Source organism: Populus trichocarpa, chromosome 17, assembly GCF_000002775.5.
Source record: "Populus trichocarpa isolate Nisqually-1 chromosome 17, P.trichocarpa_v4.1, whole genome shotgun sequence".
NCBI classification, from domain to species: domain Eukaryota; kingdom Viridiplantae; phylum Streptophyta; class Magnoliopsida; order Malpighiales; family Salicaceae; genus Populus; species Populus trichocarpa.
The window spans coordinates 8088138-8104180 of NC_037301.2; the positions used below are offsets into that span (position 1 = coordinate 8088138).

The following is a 16043-nucleotide window of genomic DNA, read 5'->3' on the forward strand; positions in this document are numbered from 1 at the left end:
AAAGCCTCGAGAACTTGGCCAATATTTTAAACATTCCTAAAAAAATGGTTATTAAAGCCTCGAGAACTTGGCCAATATTTTAAACATTCCTAAAAAAATCATGTTTTCTTTTAGTATTTGGGATTACGAATTTATACTTAAAACGTATTCCTGATATTAAAAAAGGTAGTTCTTTTATAGATATTAGAACAGTTAGGTTTTTACCCAATAAGATAAGGATTTCCTTATCTAGGAGGACTTTTATTAAACCGTAGACAGACCAACAATTAGAAATACAATGAAACCTTAGCATATATTAGATAATAAACAATGCAGCTTACCTTAGGTAGGGCGTATTTGGAGTGTTAATACCTTCCCTTTACGAAACCAATCCTTGTGCCCGATCTCTGAGACCAGTTAGGGTTCCTAGTGATCAAAATACTAGGTGGCGACTCCCATTTTCTTTGCCACTGACAAAAGACAATAATTCCTTGTCTCCCCATACTTTTCAGATACGAGATAAATATACACACGTACATGAGGGTGGACGATAGTCGCAATGTCGCACACATGCGACAATCTTCTTCAAACCTCTTGTCATACGTACAATGGTCTGAAATAAGTTTGTTGTACCCAAGGCTAATTATGAAGGAATCGAATCTCTTGTACCAACACCTCGGCGCTTGTTTGAGACCGTATAAAGATTTGTTCAACCTACAAACCGAGTTCTCCTTGCCTGTTTCAGCAAAACCTTCTGGTTAGAGCATATAAATTTCTTCTTCAAGTTCTCCATGAAGAAATGCAATTTTCACATCTAACTTCTCTAAGTGAAGATCAAATATAGCACACATCACCAAGACTACTCTGATTGTAGTAAGTTGTACCACCAAAGAAAATATTTAATTGAAGTTTATTTCTTATTTCTAAGCATATCCTTTCACCACCAATCTTGCACAATATTGTTCCACTTGATCATTGTCATCACGCTTTATCTTGTAAACCCATTTGTTGCCAATGGCCATCCTTCCTTGTGGTAGCGGAACAAAATCCCAAAAGTAATTCTTGTGTAGAGCTTCAATCTCCTCTTGCATTGTTGTCATCCACATAGATACATCTATGCTTTTTATAGCCTCATAGAAAGTTGATGGTTCTCCATCCTCTGTTAGAAGACAGTATGTAATGTTGCTCTCAGTAACATATTCTGAGTGTCAGGCCGGTGGTTTTCTTTCACGAGTTGATCGTCGAACTTCAGGAGTTTCAGACTCTATCTTTTCTTCTTCTTCATGCTCTAGTGCAGCTTCAGAAGAAGTATGATTCTAGGTATTTTCCATCTGGATTGTTGTAATCTCCTTTAAAATGCTATTATTTTCTTCTATTTGCATTTTATCTTCTGCAAATATGACATCTTTGTTGATGACCATCTTGTGGGCAGTGGGATCCCACAAGTGATACCCCTTCACTCTGTCAGCATATCCCAAGAATACATATTTTCTGGATTTTGAATCCAACTTGCTAACTTCTTGAGTATTATACATCACGTACACATCACTTCAAAATATATGCAACCGAGAATAATCACCTGGCTTCCCAGTCCACATCTCCATTAGTGTCTTCAGCTCAATTGCAGTTGATAGAGATCGATTTATCATATAACAAGCAGTATTAAATGCTTCTGCCCTGAATGGCTTTCCTAGACCTACAACCTTCAACATTGCTCTTGTTTTTTCTAATAAAGTTTTGTTCATCCGCTCTGCCATTCCATTTTGTTGTGGAGTGTATGTCATTGTGAACTGTCTTTTGATACCTTCATGTTGAGAGAAGTTATCAAATTCATCATTGGTATATTCTCCTCCATTATCAATCATCAAACAGTTGATCTTCCTTTAATATTCAAGTTCTACCCGCACTTTGAACGTTTTGAAGACTACGAGCACATTTGCCTTACTTTTAATTAGATACACCCAACATCTCTTGGAGAAGTCTATTTCCTATTTTATAGAAAATATACAAGATCTTGTAGTTATTATATTTCCTATTTGTTATGTCTATTTCCTATTTTAGATGATCATGTAATTATTATTTATTTCCTTCATAACCAAGGACAGAATCAAATCTAGTAGCTGCCATGTTAGGAACTGATTATAGCCTATATATACTTGTACTCTGCCATCAGTAAATTTATGATTGAGAGATTATACTTCTCTAAATTTCTACATGGTATCAAAGCTAGGTTTCTATCATTAATTGAGCATTAGTCTCTGCTCTTATGGAAGAATTTTCTACAGCCACTATCGAAGAAAGTTCTAGCTCAAAGGTAACTCCTTTTTCAACAATAATACTGATGACACCAATACTGCTCAATGATTGAGTTCAATATTACTAAATGAATTCAATTATCTTCCTTGCTCAAGAGCCGTCATTATTGCTCTCGGTGGAAGATCAAAATTGGGATTCATCAATGGTTCAATTTTGTCTCCAGATGTGGACTCTCCCGAATATGAAATATGGTTATCCAAAGATCAGTTGGTGATGTCTTGGATTCTTAATTCTATGGAACGAAATTTGGCTGAAATTTTCAGCTACTTTGAATCCGTACATGATCTTTGGAATGCCATTCGCAACATGTATGGCAACCAAAACAATGCAGCATGGATTTTTCAGATTCATTGTGAAATTGCAAATCTTCATCAAGACAACAAACCATTTGTTTAACTATTAGGAAATTTGAAAAGTCTATGGAATGAACTAGAGATTTATCGTCCTCACACCTGTGATGATGTTGTCCTACGCAGAAGAACAGAGGAAGACAAACTTTTCCAGCTCTTGGCAAGCCTTAGTTCTGACTTTGAAGATCTGCAGAGCCAAATCCTAATGAACCCAGAACTGTCATCTCTGCAGTCAGTTACAACAATGGTTCAACGTGAAGAAATTCGCAGGAAGGTGATGAATCATGAAACTCAGTCTAAAACAGCAGCTACCCGTGGTTATCATGTCAAGACGATACCCCGTAATGAGAACTTCAGTTCTAGTATGCCTGAGAATGCTTGTTTATCAAAACAAACGGGTAATGACAGATCATTCAAGGGAAACGTTCATGGTTGAAATGCAGCTACTGTCATAATATTGGACACCTCACTAACTGGTGTTGGCAGCTGCATCCAGAACTCAAACCCATATTTTCTAATGAGCAAAGAGGACTCCAGAAGAGAACGAACTATAAAGCACATTTGACAGATTCAACTCTGTTAACTGATAACTTCACTGCCAACCCCGCTGCCTTGATACAAGATTTTGCCAATTATTTGCAGGACAAACACAACCATGGGAAGATGCAGTCTGGAATCACTAGAACTGCTGGACATGAACAACATCAACAGAACTCAACTATATTGATCGGTCACCTCATGAATTTTCTAGCAGGGACAGACATAAACATCAGACAAGGTTTCTGACTGCTTTTATGACTGCATTAGAACTTGATAATATGCATGATCTTTGGATTGTAGATTCTGGAGCCACTAATCATATATCAAACAAGTTGATAAATTTCTCTAACCTTGAAAGATTTGTTTCTCCTGCCTTTGTTTCGGTAGAAAATAGGAAAGGGTCTCCTGTGAAGGGTAAGGGAAAAATTAAGATTGTCTCTAAAATCATGTCTGATGTTCTATATGTTCCTTCTTTTCCTTTTCAATTACTCTCGGTCAGTAAGATAACTTCTAATTTCAATTATGATCGATTAACCAAGAAGATGATTGGTGAAGGTTTTTTCCTACATGGTCTCTACTATGTTTTCCAGCATAATCGTGTTCCCAAAAGCCTTCAGACTAGTTTCAAAACATCATATGAGTCACTCTTATGGCATCATTGTTTAGGACATCCGTCAGATTATGTACTTAGCAAAATAAATTCAATTTCCATCTCGAAACCTCTTGAATATGAGATCTGTCATTTTTCTAAATCATCTAAACTTCCATTTAATAATTCTACTACACATGTATCTCATGTGTTTGAACTTATACACTCAGATGTATGGGGACCTTTCAATACATCTCTTAATGGCTATAAATATTTTATAACCTTTATTGACGATTTTTCTAGAGTCACATGGGTGTATTTGTTAAAAGCTAAAAGTGATGTTTTTTCCTGCTTTCAGGATTTTCATACGTTAATTAAAAATCAATTCTCTAGTCATCTTAAAACATTCCGATCAGATAATGGCTCAGAATACATGTCCAAAGACATGACACATTATTTACATTCTAATGGCATATTGCATCAGACTAGTTATATTGGTACACCACAACAAAATGGAGTCTCTGAATGGAAAAATCATGATATGCTTGAAAAAACTCGTGCTATAATGTTACAAATGCATGTTCCAAAGGGGTTTTGGTCATACAGTGTTCTTACGGCTGTCTATCTCATAAATCACTTACCCAACCGCATGCTAGATTTTAAATCTCCTCTTGAAGTTTTGCAGGTTACAAGTCCTAAATTGGCACATTTAAAGGTATTTGGATGCTCATATTTTGTGCACTTACCCTCATCAAAACAGGACAAGCTTGATTCCAGAGCTGTTAAATGCATCTTCTTGGGGTATTCTCAAACACAAAAGGGATACAGATGTTATGATCCCTCACAAAAGAAAATGTATATTTCAAGAGATATTAGATTTTCTGAAGATACTCCTTATTACCTTGCCACAAGTCAAGAAGAGGATGATTTTAACTTGTTTTCACTGCCTAGTTCCAGTTATTATGATCAGAATGTATGTTCTATGCCGCAACAAGTTCCTGAAGTTTCAGATATTAGAGTTCAGCCCATTGTTGATCAATCTCCTTGCACCACTGCTGCGGATCTTCTGGGTGCATGTCCAGCACCTGATGTTCTTCAGCCCAATATAGAAACTCCTGTTATTCAAGGTGATGAAATTCCTAGAAGAATGTCTCACAGAACATGTTAGCCTCCTCCTAGATTACAAGAGTATGTAACATATACTGTTAAGCATCCAGTCTCTAAAGTTCTGTCATATGATAAATTGTCCTCAAATCACCGAGCTTTCCTCACCTCCATCTCTAAAGCACTTGAACCCAAGTCATTTCAAGAAGCTCAATCCCAAACTGTATGGTAGTAGGCTATGACAGAAGAATTGAGTGCACTTACTGATAATCAGACATAGAGCATCATGCCTCTTCCTGCAGGTAAATATGCAGTTGGTTGCCGCTGGATTTTCAAGATAAAATTCAACGCAGATGGAACAATTGAAAGGCATAAAGCCTGGCTTGTAGCTCAAGGGTTCTCGCAGAAATTTTGAATCGACTACAAGGAAACCTTGCTCTAGTTGCGAAAATGACTATTGTCCGTGTCTTGTTATCTGTGGTAGTTAATCAAGGCTGGTCATTGTATCAAATGGATGTACACAATTCATTCCTACATGGAGAACTTGAAGAGGAAGTATTCATGAAGCTACCCCAAGGACATCCACAAAGTCACTCTCCTAACCTGGTCTGCAAACTTCACAAATCCATCTATGGATTGAAACAAAGCCCACGAGCATGACATACAAAATTAAGTGTTGCTTTACAAACACTTGGTTTCACAAGAAGTAATGATGACTCTTCACTGTTTATGCAACAGAATTCTGCAGACAAGTTGATTGTGCTTGTATATGTAGATGACTTAATTATTGACACGATCAAAAGATTGATGTCTTATCCCAAGTGTAGGAGTGTCGAAGTAATAAATAACCCGTCAAGACCGGGGTCGAACCACAGGGAGGTAAACTATATAAAATTATAAACAATAAATGAAAAGGAGTTGAAGAGAACTTTTGAGATGCGATATTGATGTAAGGATTAAACAAGGATAAAATAAATGTCAAGGTTAGAGCATCCACTAATGGTATTTCAAATAAGTATAATATAAAATCTTTTTATTACTCAACTGGAAACCACACACAAAGGAGATTCCAATTGGATTATAAATTATTAACATGATTATATTAATTATCTTATTTGAGTAATGCCAATACTTGTAAATGTGGTCAGGTATTCATGGTGATAACTTATGTTAACAACAAATCAAGTTCCTTTTATAACACAGGTGTCGGTTATACCATACAGTTGGTTATGAAAGGATCAAGTATTTGTTGTACCAAGGGTTGTACAACACAAATCTGTATTAACCAATTAACAAGCAAGGTATTAAAAGTAAGTAAGATAACAAATACAAAACATGTTAGTATCACATTAAAGTCCATGTTGAGTTTATACTATACGTATTCTTACACCATTAGTGTACCCTTTTCACATTGACAAAATAAACTTAACTAAACATAATGAAGATGAGAAACATAAACAAAATAAAAAACATAATAATGATATACATTAACTAAGTAAAGGAAAGGAAATGAAAAGCATAAACAAGATATTAATATAACATGAAACAAAACTTGAACATTACAAAATACAAAGAAAGAGAGCAAGAGCAAGATCTTGATCTAAAAACCAAAGATGCCTAAATGTGTGGCAAATGCCTCCTTTTATAGGCTAAAATTCAGAACTATTGATTTGATGACTAATTGTTGAGTGGGTGGCCACCTCTTTGACTTGGTGACAACTCTTATCTTCTTATCTGAACAAAACATCAATGCTAACATTAGAATTTGAACAGATAGTCTTCATGAAAGTTCTGGGAAATTGTCTCCGCTTTTCAAGAAAACAAGAATGAGTTCATTTGGACTTCTAGAACTCGAGATATGGGTTGAACACTGAGCAGTGTCTAGGCTGCAGGACAGATTCTGACGTCTCTTTTGTTGCTACCATTTGAACTTGAAAATGACTGTTTGGAATCTTGGACTCTCATGAAAGTTTTAGGCCTATGTCTTAACTTTCCATCCATATAAACCAGACCTAAATCCAAGTTTTACAGCTCCAGTTATGATCCAATAACCGAATGGTATTCCAGTTTGAATTGAACTAGCATCTCTTCTCCAAACTTAGCCCTCTCTTTGTCTTCTCAATTTCAATAGTTAAACAAATCAGTCAATCCTTTGAATTGTGAAACATGCCTGCATTTGAAATGAGCATTTACCATAAATTAAAGATATCTTATATTATCAGACTTGTTATTATAAAACATGCTTAAGTTAGGGAATTTAATGATACTTTAAGTGTAATATGATGATACAAAACCTTGATAAAAATGCACTTTTAAGTACTAATCAATTATCACGGGAAGTAATGAAACCTTTGTTGCAAAATTAAAGGTTGATCTACAACGGCAATTCTCTATTAAAGATCTTGGGAAGCTGAAGAATTTCTTGGGGATTGAAATGGCTGCTTCCAACAATGGTGTGTTTCTTAACCAACGGAAGTATATCCTAGACATGCTACAGGATGCTAAAATGCTACATACCAAGCCAACTATTACTCCTCTGGACATCAAGTTGCGGTTGGATTCATCAAGCAAACCTTTCCCAACATTCACTACTTATCAAAAGATTGTTGGAAAATTTATTTACTTGACAATCACTAGACCAGACATTACATTTGTTGTTAGCTTATTGAGCCAATATATGCATGCTCCTACATCTCAACATCTTGACATGATGAAGCGTATTCTGCGATACTTAAAAGGAACTATTGGTCGAGGCATTGTTATGACACGCAATAGACATACAAATATTATAGGATACACAGATTCTGATTGGACAGGAAATGCATTAGATAGACGTTCTACCACTGGATATTGCATGTTTGTTGGAGGAAATTTAGTGTCTTGGAAGAACAAAAAACAACAGGTGGTCACGCGTTCAAGTGTTGAAGCTGAATATCGCGCAACGGCATCTGCTTCATGTGAATTAATTTGACTGAAGAATGTACTTGTAGATCTCAGTTTTGTTTGTCATACAACTAAGATCTTATTTTGTGACAATCAAGCTACCATGCATATTGCCTCTAATCCAGTGTTTCATGAACGCAGAAAACATCTCGAAGTAGATTTTCATTACATTCATCAGCAAGTTCAAGTTAAACTTATTCAGACATCCTATATGCACACCCATGATCAACTTGCTGATGTATTTACCAAAATCCTACCATCTAGTCAGTTTCATTGTTTGCTCAAAAAGCTTGGATCAGTTAATCCACTAGATCCAGCTTGAGAGGGAGTCTTGAAGATTACAGTACAAGTTGTAGATCCTTGCAGATATTGCATATACTGGAGATTAATGGAGCAGATACTGCAACATCAAGAGAAAATATACAAGATCCTATAGTTATTATATTTCATATATGTTATGTTATTATATTTCCTATATGTTATGTCTATTTCCTATTTTAGATGATCATGTAATTATTATTTATTTCCTACATAACCAAGGACAGAATCAAATATAGTAGCTGCCATGTTAGGAATTGATTCTAACCTATATATACTTGTACTCTATCATCAGTAAATTTATGATTGAGAGATTATACTTCTCTAAATTTCTACACCCTTGCATTTGACTCCAATTAGAGCCACGCTCTGCTGATCTTCCTCTTGACATCAATAACGTCTTTGCTTGGTTTGAACTATTTTTGTCTCCTTTGTTTTGGCACCTATTTTCTTCTTCCAAAATAGCAGCAGCAACAATATCGAAGACTGAATAGTCTAAGAGGATATTGTTGGTCAAGTTGATAATGAGTTGATCATACGAATCAAGAAGACTTTGAAGTAGAAGCTCTGCACGCTCATTTTCCTCTATTTGTTGACCCAACGTAGTGAGTTGTGAAAATAGAGTTCTTATTATATTGATGTGGTCAGTTACCGACGTGGTTTCTGCCATTCAAAGGGTATAAAGCCTCCACTTTAAGAAAATCTTATTGTGCAAAGACTTGGACCCGTACAACTTTGTTAGAGTATCCCATATCTCCTTAGTTGTTTTCTTCTCCGCCACACTTGATAATACTTTATCGGCTAATGTTAAATGTATGTTAGCAATAACATTGTCATCCATCTCATTCCATTTTTCATTATCAGTAATCTCCGCGGGCCTATCTCCAATTGCTGCCAAGCAATTGTCTTTCCTTAAAATTGCATTGATTCTCATTTTCCACAGTGAGAAATTGCTCCCCTTGAACCTCTCAATCTCGTACTTTGCTACCATTTTATTCATTGAGATCTATTCAGCTATCATCATTTCACTTATCTGTAACATATACAGAAATAGTATTGTGTGAATAATACTTCACTGAGTAAGTTCCTAAGAAAGATTGGAGGGGTCACAAACAGTCTCGTTCAAAACCCAATCTCCTTAGATAGAACTTCCTAGTCTGTATTTAGTCACCACACTGACTTTCTTTATACACCAACAGTAACATATGTGAACAGTACTGTATGGATGAATAGTGTTGTATAGGTGAATAGTGTCATAGACTTGAATAGTAACCGTATACACGAATAGCTTTTGTGTGTTAACAACACCAACCAGAATGCTCTGATACCACTATTAGGATACTGGCATGCAAACCCAACAAGACAAAAGGCAAGGGACATGATAAAATGAGAAATGAGACATAAAAGAATTTACGTGGTTTACCCAAATTTGGCTGCGTCCACATGCAAGTATAGAAGGATTTTACTAAGTAATGTGGGAATTACAACCTCTCTCTACTAATAGAAGAACAATTGAGAATCTCTCTATTAATAGGAGAAAATACCTCACTTACTCTTTCACAGATTCCTCAAAACTTCGTGGGATCACTTTCCTTCTTACTCTCTTCTTCTTTCTCTCTTGTGGTGTATGGTGCATCTTAAGACTTTGATACACTGTCTATTTATAGACAAGCATCCATGCTTTTGTCTTGCAAAAGACAAGAGGCACCAATTGGTGCTGCAAGTGGCACTGAATTGGTGCTCAACATTGTTGACTTAGGTAGCACTAATTGGTGCCCAGCTGGCTTCACACCTCCCACATACCGAACTTCATTAACCTATTTCTTTTTTTTCTTTTTTTTTGTATGATTTTTTTTTAAGGTTTTAGATATAAAAGAATCACAGGAATATATATATTTTTATAACAATATACTTATAATTATATTTTATAATTACACACATAGATGATACCATTAATTTAATTTTCTTTAAATTTGACATATTGTAACTACTATTAGAAGGGGGAAAAGCACAAGTTTGATTAAAATAGTTGTTGTAATTTAAAGAAAAACAATTATTTTACATTATGTAATATATATAATTAATTTAATATTTTGTTTCAAATATAATACCAAATACGAGGTTGGGTAACTATATTTCTACAAAACAAAAATTAGATTATTATGTCCCTGTTTGTGGAATTTTATGTCCTTGAATTAAGGAGTCAATTAACCATGATTAGTTGTTGATGCGTGATATATTTTTATTATTCTCCATATGTCATGTATTATATCAATTGTTTCACTATGTTCTTTTACTATATGGATTAAATTCACTTATGTCTCTCTCAAAAAGAATGTAGAAACATTTTTCATGTGTCCACAACCATTCATAATAGGATGACTATGACTCATTAACTTAAGGAGACAAGAAGTCATTAGTATATTATAAAAGGACATAATAATTCATTTAAAAAAAAACATATAATGAATCAAGTCAATATAGTAGAGTCAATATAGTAGATGATAATTTTCGAGTTTTAATTCAATGAATTAAAGATGTTAAGTGATAGTTTTATTTTGAGGTTTTTTTTACATGGTTTATATATATATTATGGAGTATTTTTATAGAAAAACATTTTATAAGGGGAATTTGTTAATTATACCAAAAATATTTATTCCAATGAGTGAAATTTAAAAGTTTAATGAGATTAAATTATAGTGGTATGTCATTCTACATCAATTTTGTTTAGTATTATGGTGTAACCTTTTTTTAAGAAATTATATTTATTTTTAAATTAATTTTTTAAAAAAATTATTTTGATATAATGATGTTAAAAATAAGATTTTTAAAATAAAAAAATTATTTTAATATATTTTTTAAAAAAATTACTTTAAAAATACTACTAGCACTGACTTATCTTAAGTGGTTTAAGCAGCTAATGAGGCATAACTTTACTTTAATGAGCATTATTGTTGAACGGGAGGGACAAGTTTTGAGCTTCTGGGAAAATTCCGCGGAGCATCATCTGTTTCCTTTTCGATTGCTCGATCTCCGAAAGCAAAGGAAAGGAATCATATCTGCATAGACAGCTCACAAGATCACCATATTATCATTCAAACCCCAACAAATTCTCTCGCTCTCCCAAGACTTGGTCTTCATTTTGTGACCAACATGCCACTCCTCAACTTCTTGATCAATCTCTGTGGGCACCAAAACATCCCGCATTTGGCTGACCAAACATCTGATCATTCTCTTCTTTTGTTGCATTTCTTAAACCATGGATGAACATCAACATTTGGACACTCACAGAAGAAAAGGAAAATAATTGAACAAAACCAGTTAGTGAGATTGAGACGCGGAGGGACATAGAGTCATGGAGTTTCAAGAAGCTGTGGCGAGGCTAAGGATCCACAAGACAATACGCAAGGGAGCTATTGAGAGACAACACACGCAAACTGAAAACAAAGAACGGAAAATCTTCTTTCACAGATCATCATCATCATCATCAAAGCAAAAGACAAGGCCATCAGAAATCCCGATAGAGTTTCAATGTCCAGTTTCCGGTACTCTCATGAAGGACCCGGTAATTGTCTCCTCTGGGCATACATTTGAGCGTGCTTGCGTTCAAGCCTGCAATACTCTGGGTTTCACACCCACTCTAATGGATGGCACCGTTCCTGATTTCTCCACTTGCATTCCCAATCTAGCTCTCAAATCCACCATTCTCGAATGGTGCAGAAATTACTCTTTAGACCCGCCTAATGATAAAATGACCCTCGATTTCTTCTCTGCAGAAAAGCTTGTCCGCGCAAAAATATTAGAAACCCAACAACAGAAACCGAAACCTCCCAAGAAGAACGAACATCAAGACACTGGTGCTGGGATTGATCACGTAGTTACTGATTTGATCACTCAGACCCCAAGTACTCATGACTCCTGGAGCTCAGACGATTCTCCCCTCCAACTCAAGACTCGATCGAGTTACTACTCTTCTCCTTCTTCCTCCACGGCCGAGATAGAAGCCTTTAACCCTAACCCCAAAGATGAAGAGTTTGTTAGAAAACTCAAAAGCCCGCTAGTGTTTGAGATTGAAGAAGGTCTCATTTCATTAAGAAACACAACGAGAGCTAGAGAAGATGATACCAAACTGCAGCTTTGTACCTCTCGGCTTCTCTCAGTATTACAGCCTTTGATCATTTCGAGGTACACAAACATTCAAGTCAACTCAGTTGCTTGTTTAGTTAATTTGTCTTTAGAGAAAAATAACAAAATTAAGATAGTACGGTCTGGGATTCTTCCTTTGTTGATTCATGTGTTAAAAGGAGGTTTCCCTGAGGCAAAAGAGCATGCTTGTGGTGCAATTTTTAGTTTAGCACTTGATGACCGTAACAAGACTGCAATCGGCGTTTTGGGTGCTTTGCCTCCACTTCTACATTTGCTGCGATCCGCTGAGAGTGACCGGACTCGGCATGACTCGAGCTTAGCTTTATATCATCTCTCACTAGTTCAAAGCAACATCACTAAGCTAGTAAAACTTGGGTCAGTGCCAATTCTTTTGGAGATGGTCAAGTCAGGTCGTATGGAGAGTCGGGTTCTATTAATATTGTGTAACTTGGCTTTGAGTCCGGATGGCCGGCATGCGATGTGGGATTCAGGTGGGGTGGAGGTTTTGGTGGGCTTGTTGAGGAGAAGTGAGTTGAAATCTGAGTCAACTCAAGATATTTGTGTGTCTGTTCTGTATGGACTGAGTCATGGGGGTCTGAGGTTTAAAGGGTTGGCAAGGGCAGCAGGTGCGGTGGAGGTGTTGATGCAAGTGGAGAAGACAGGAAACGAGCGGACTAAGGAGAAGGTAAGGAGAATATTCAAGATGATGACGGAGATAAGAATGGAGAAAGAGGATGTGAATTGGGAGGAAGTGCTAGAGGACTCGGGATCAACTCGATGTCGATTCGGTGGTGGAAAGGATGGGCTAAGCACAAACGCATGAGTTTAGACTATTTTTCTTAACTTCGTTGGTTTTGTTAATTCAATAGTTCCCTTCTTCGTCTTGAGATATAATTATTAGTTGGTGCGGGCTTTGTTTCTCTTTTAGTAGCCTAAGTTCATAAAATTGTTCAAATAAATAAAGCAAATGTTGAAAAAACCAATATAAGAATCAAAATTCATTTTTTTGTAAAATGTTTCATGGAATTTTTTGTAATTAGTCTAAACATATCTTCAATATTCACCACCAAATCAACACCAAGTAAATGTACTTGCATGTTATATGAACACAAACCATACTTAATATTCGCATCAATGTCCAATTCTTTTGAGAGTATTAAAGAGTTTTTGGCTTCGTTCTTAATGAATGACAAATTTCTTAGAAAAGCTTATGAACACTTTTGTTCTCTCTTGCTCTCTTCTTCTATTGTTTTAGAACTCTCCGAATGCTTTTTTTTTTTCCCTGAACTCATTTAATACTTTTTTTTATTTTTAATTATATCCCCTCCCTCCATTCCATGAGATCATGGGTCCATGTTGACCTATCATGGATGACTTGGATCCCTTATCCATTTTCTTCATCTCCTACTAGCCCCTACTAGCCCAGCCCATAAGCGGATCAACTCTCTCATTTACATTGCAATATTCATACGTAACAAATAGATAATGGGGTTTAGAGTACATATACAATACCTTAGATCATTTATCATATATTTTTATTATTATTAAAAAATTAATAAATATAAACAAAAATATCAATGGAATTTTTCCGTTGATATATTATAGTGATATTTACCAACTGAATTTTTCATTGCTAAATCCATCGGTAAACACAGTTAAAGCAGGATTTATGATTAATTAGAAGGCTTACACAATGCAATAACCATCTTTTCTATTTATATTATTAGGGCAGCATACAGTAGTTACTATGTAGCGTGCTACGCAAGATAACTTTATACAGGGAAAGTACAATATTTTCTATATTACAACACATTCTATAATACACCCCCTCAAGTTAAAGGTAAGTTATCCACATGAAGCTTGGACAGTAAATAGGCAAATACAGTATGAGAGAGCGGCTTAGTAAGAGCATCAGCTACTTGGTCTTTGGAGGATATGAAGTGAATTTGTATCTCCTTTTTAGCCACTCGATCACGAACGAAGTGATAATCAACCTCAACATGCTTTCTAAGTGAATGAAACACCGAATTAGCAGACAAATAAGTAGCGCCCAAATTATAGGACCAAATGGTGGTAACAAAATTGGGAGAGAAGTATAAATCTGGAAAGCAGATAACGGAGCCAAAGAACCTTCAGCAGTACCATCAGCTAAGGCCTTATATTCTACTTCAGTGGAGGAGCGATCAACAGTGCGCTGCTTGCCATATTTCCATGAAATGGGAGTGGTGCCAAGAAAGACAATGTAGCCACCAGTAGACTTCTGATCATCAGTACTCCTCGCCCAATCAGCATCAGTAAAACCATGCAATGATAAAGAGGAACCACGAGTAAGGTGAAGACCATATGAAGATGTACCTTTCAAGTACCGTAAAATAAGTTTGACAACAGCCCAATGGCTCTTAGTAGGAGCATACATAAACTGACAGACTTTGTTAATAGCATATCAAATGTCTGGTCTAGTAAATGTGAGATACTAAAGAGCACTGATAATTTGCCAATAACAAGTGGGATCTTAGTATAAATCATTAGTCTGTAAGCCGATCTTGGAAGCAGAAGCCCAAGTATCAATAGGTTTGCACGATGACATGTTAGCCCAACTAAGGATATCAAGAGCCTATTTGTGTTGACTAAGCATGAGCCTCATACTGGTGAGAGTGACCTCAATCCCTAAAAAATAATGAGCATTACCCAGATCCCGAAGTTTAAATTTTGAACTCAGCTTACTAATAAGACGGTGAATCAAAGTAGAATTATTCACAGTGAGTAGAATGTCATCTACATAGATAAGCAGATAACAGATATCATGATTCACAGTCAGAATAAATAAGGAAGTATCAACCTTGGAAGCGCGAAAGCCAATCGATAGAAGGAAGTCACTCAATCATGTGTACCAAACCCGCGGAGCTTGTTTTAAACCATAAAGGGACTTGTAAAGGCAACAAACATGAGTTAGTAGGGCAGGGTCAATAAAACTCGTGGGTTGTTACATATAAACAACCTCCTGAAGGGAACCATTGAGAAAAACATTATGTATCAAGCTACCAAATCTACTAATGGTGAGATACGGCGATGGCGAGGACGAGTCGAACAATAGTTGGCTTAACAACAGGACTGCAGGTTTCTAAGTTGTCAATACCTTCTTATTGAGTGAACTCTTGCGTAACCAAACACGCCTTATAGCGATCAATAACACCATCGACCTAACGCTTGATTTTATAAACCCAACAACAGTTAACAACATTCATAGAGGGTTCAAACGAAACCAAGGACCAAGTGTTATTGGCATGATCAAAGGAACATGTTACCCTTGAGTGTAGAGGCAGCAGAGAGGCAGAAACTGAGCTCAGATTGGAAGACCTGTGCTGTCAGGGACGTAGCACCATCTGGTACTAGCAGGAAACCACTGGAGCAGGAGACCTGATGGGTGTGGTTTGCTATGAGAGAGAGAAGTTGGAGAGATCAACACAAATATCTAAAGCTGACGAAGACTGAGCAGGACATTGTGAGGAAGATGAAGGACCAGACGGTGAGGTAGATGGCGCCAATATGGGGGGCACAACAGAGGGCGTAGCAGAGGGCGTTATATCAGAGCAGCAGAACCAGAACTTGTAAAATAATCAATAGACATAGTGGCAACTGGTGGTATGGGGACCTGTTTAGGGAAGAGGATGGTGTTTTGGCTGTTGGGTGGTGTGACGGGAAGTGTGTTAAGGCAGGAAAGTGTGAGGTAGAGGTTGGCTATGGGTTAGAATCCGGTA

The 16043-nt window shown here is 36.3% G+C and overlaps 1 protein-coding gene across 1 annotated transcript; it reads left to right on the plus strand.

Annotated features, from left to right (window-relative positions):
* Positions 1-11269: 11269 nt before the first annotated feature.
* LOC7495929 (U-box domain-containing protein 40) lies at positions 11270-13203 on the plus strand. The gene has a single exon (XM_002323772.3). The coding sequence runs from the start codon at positions 11495-11497 to the stop codon at positions 13106-13108; it is 1614 nt and encodes a 537-aa protein (XP_002323808.1). The 5' UTR covers positions 11270-11494; the 3' UTR covers positions 13109-13203.
* The last annotated feature ends 2840 nt before the right edge of the window (positions 13204-16043 follow it).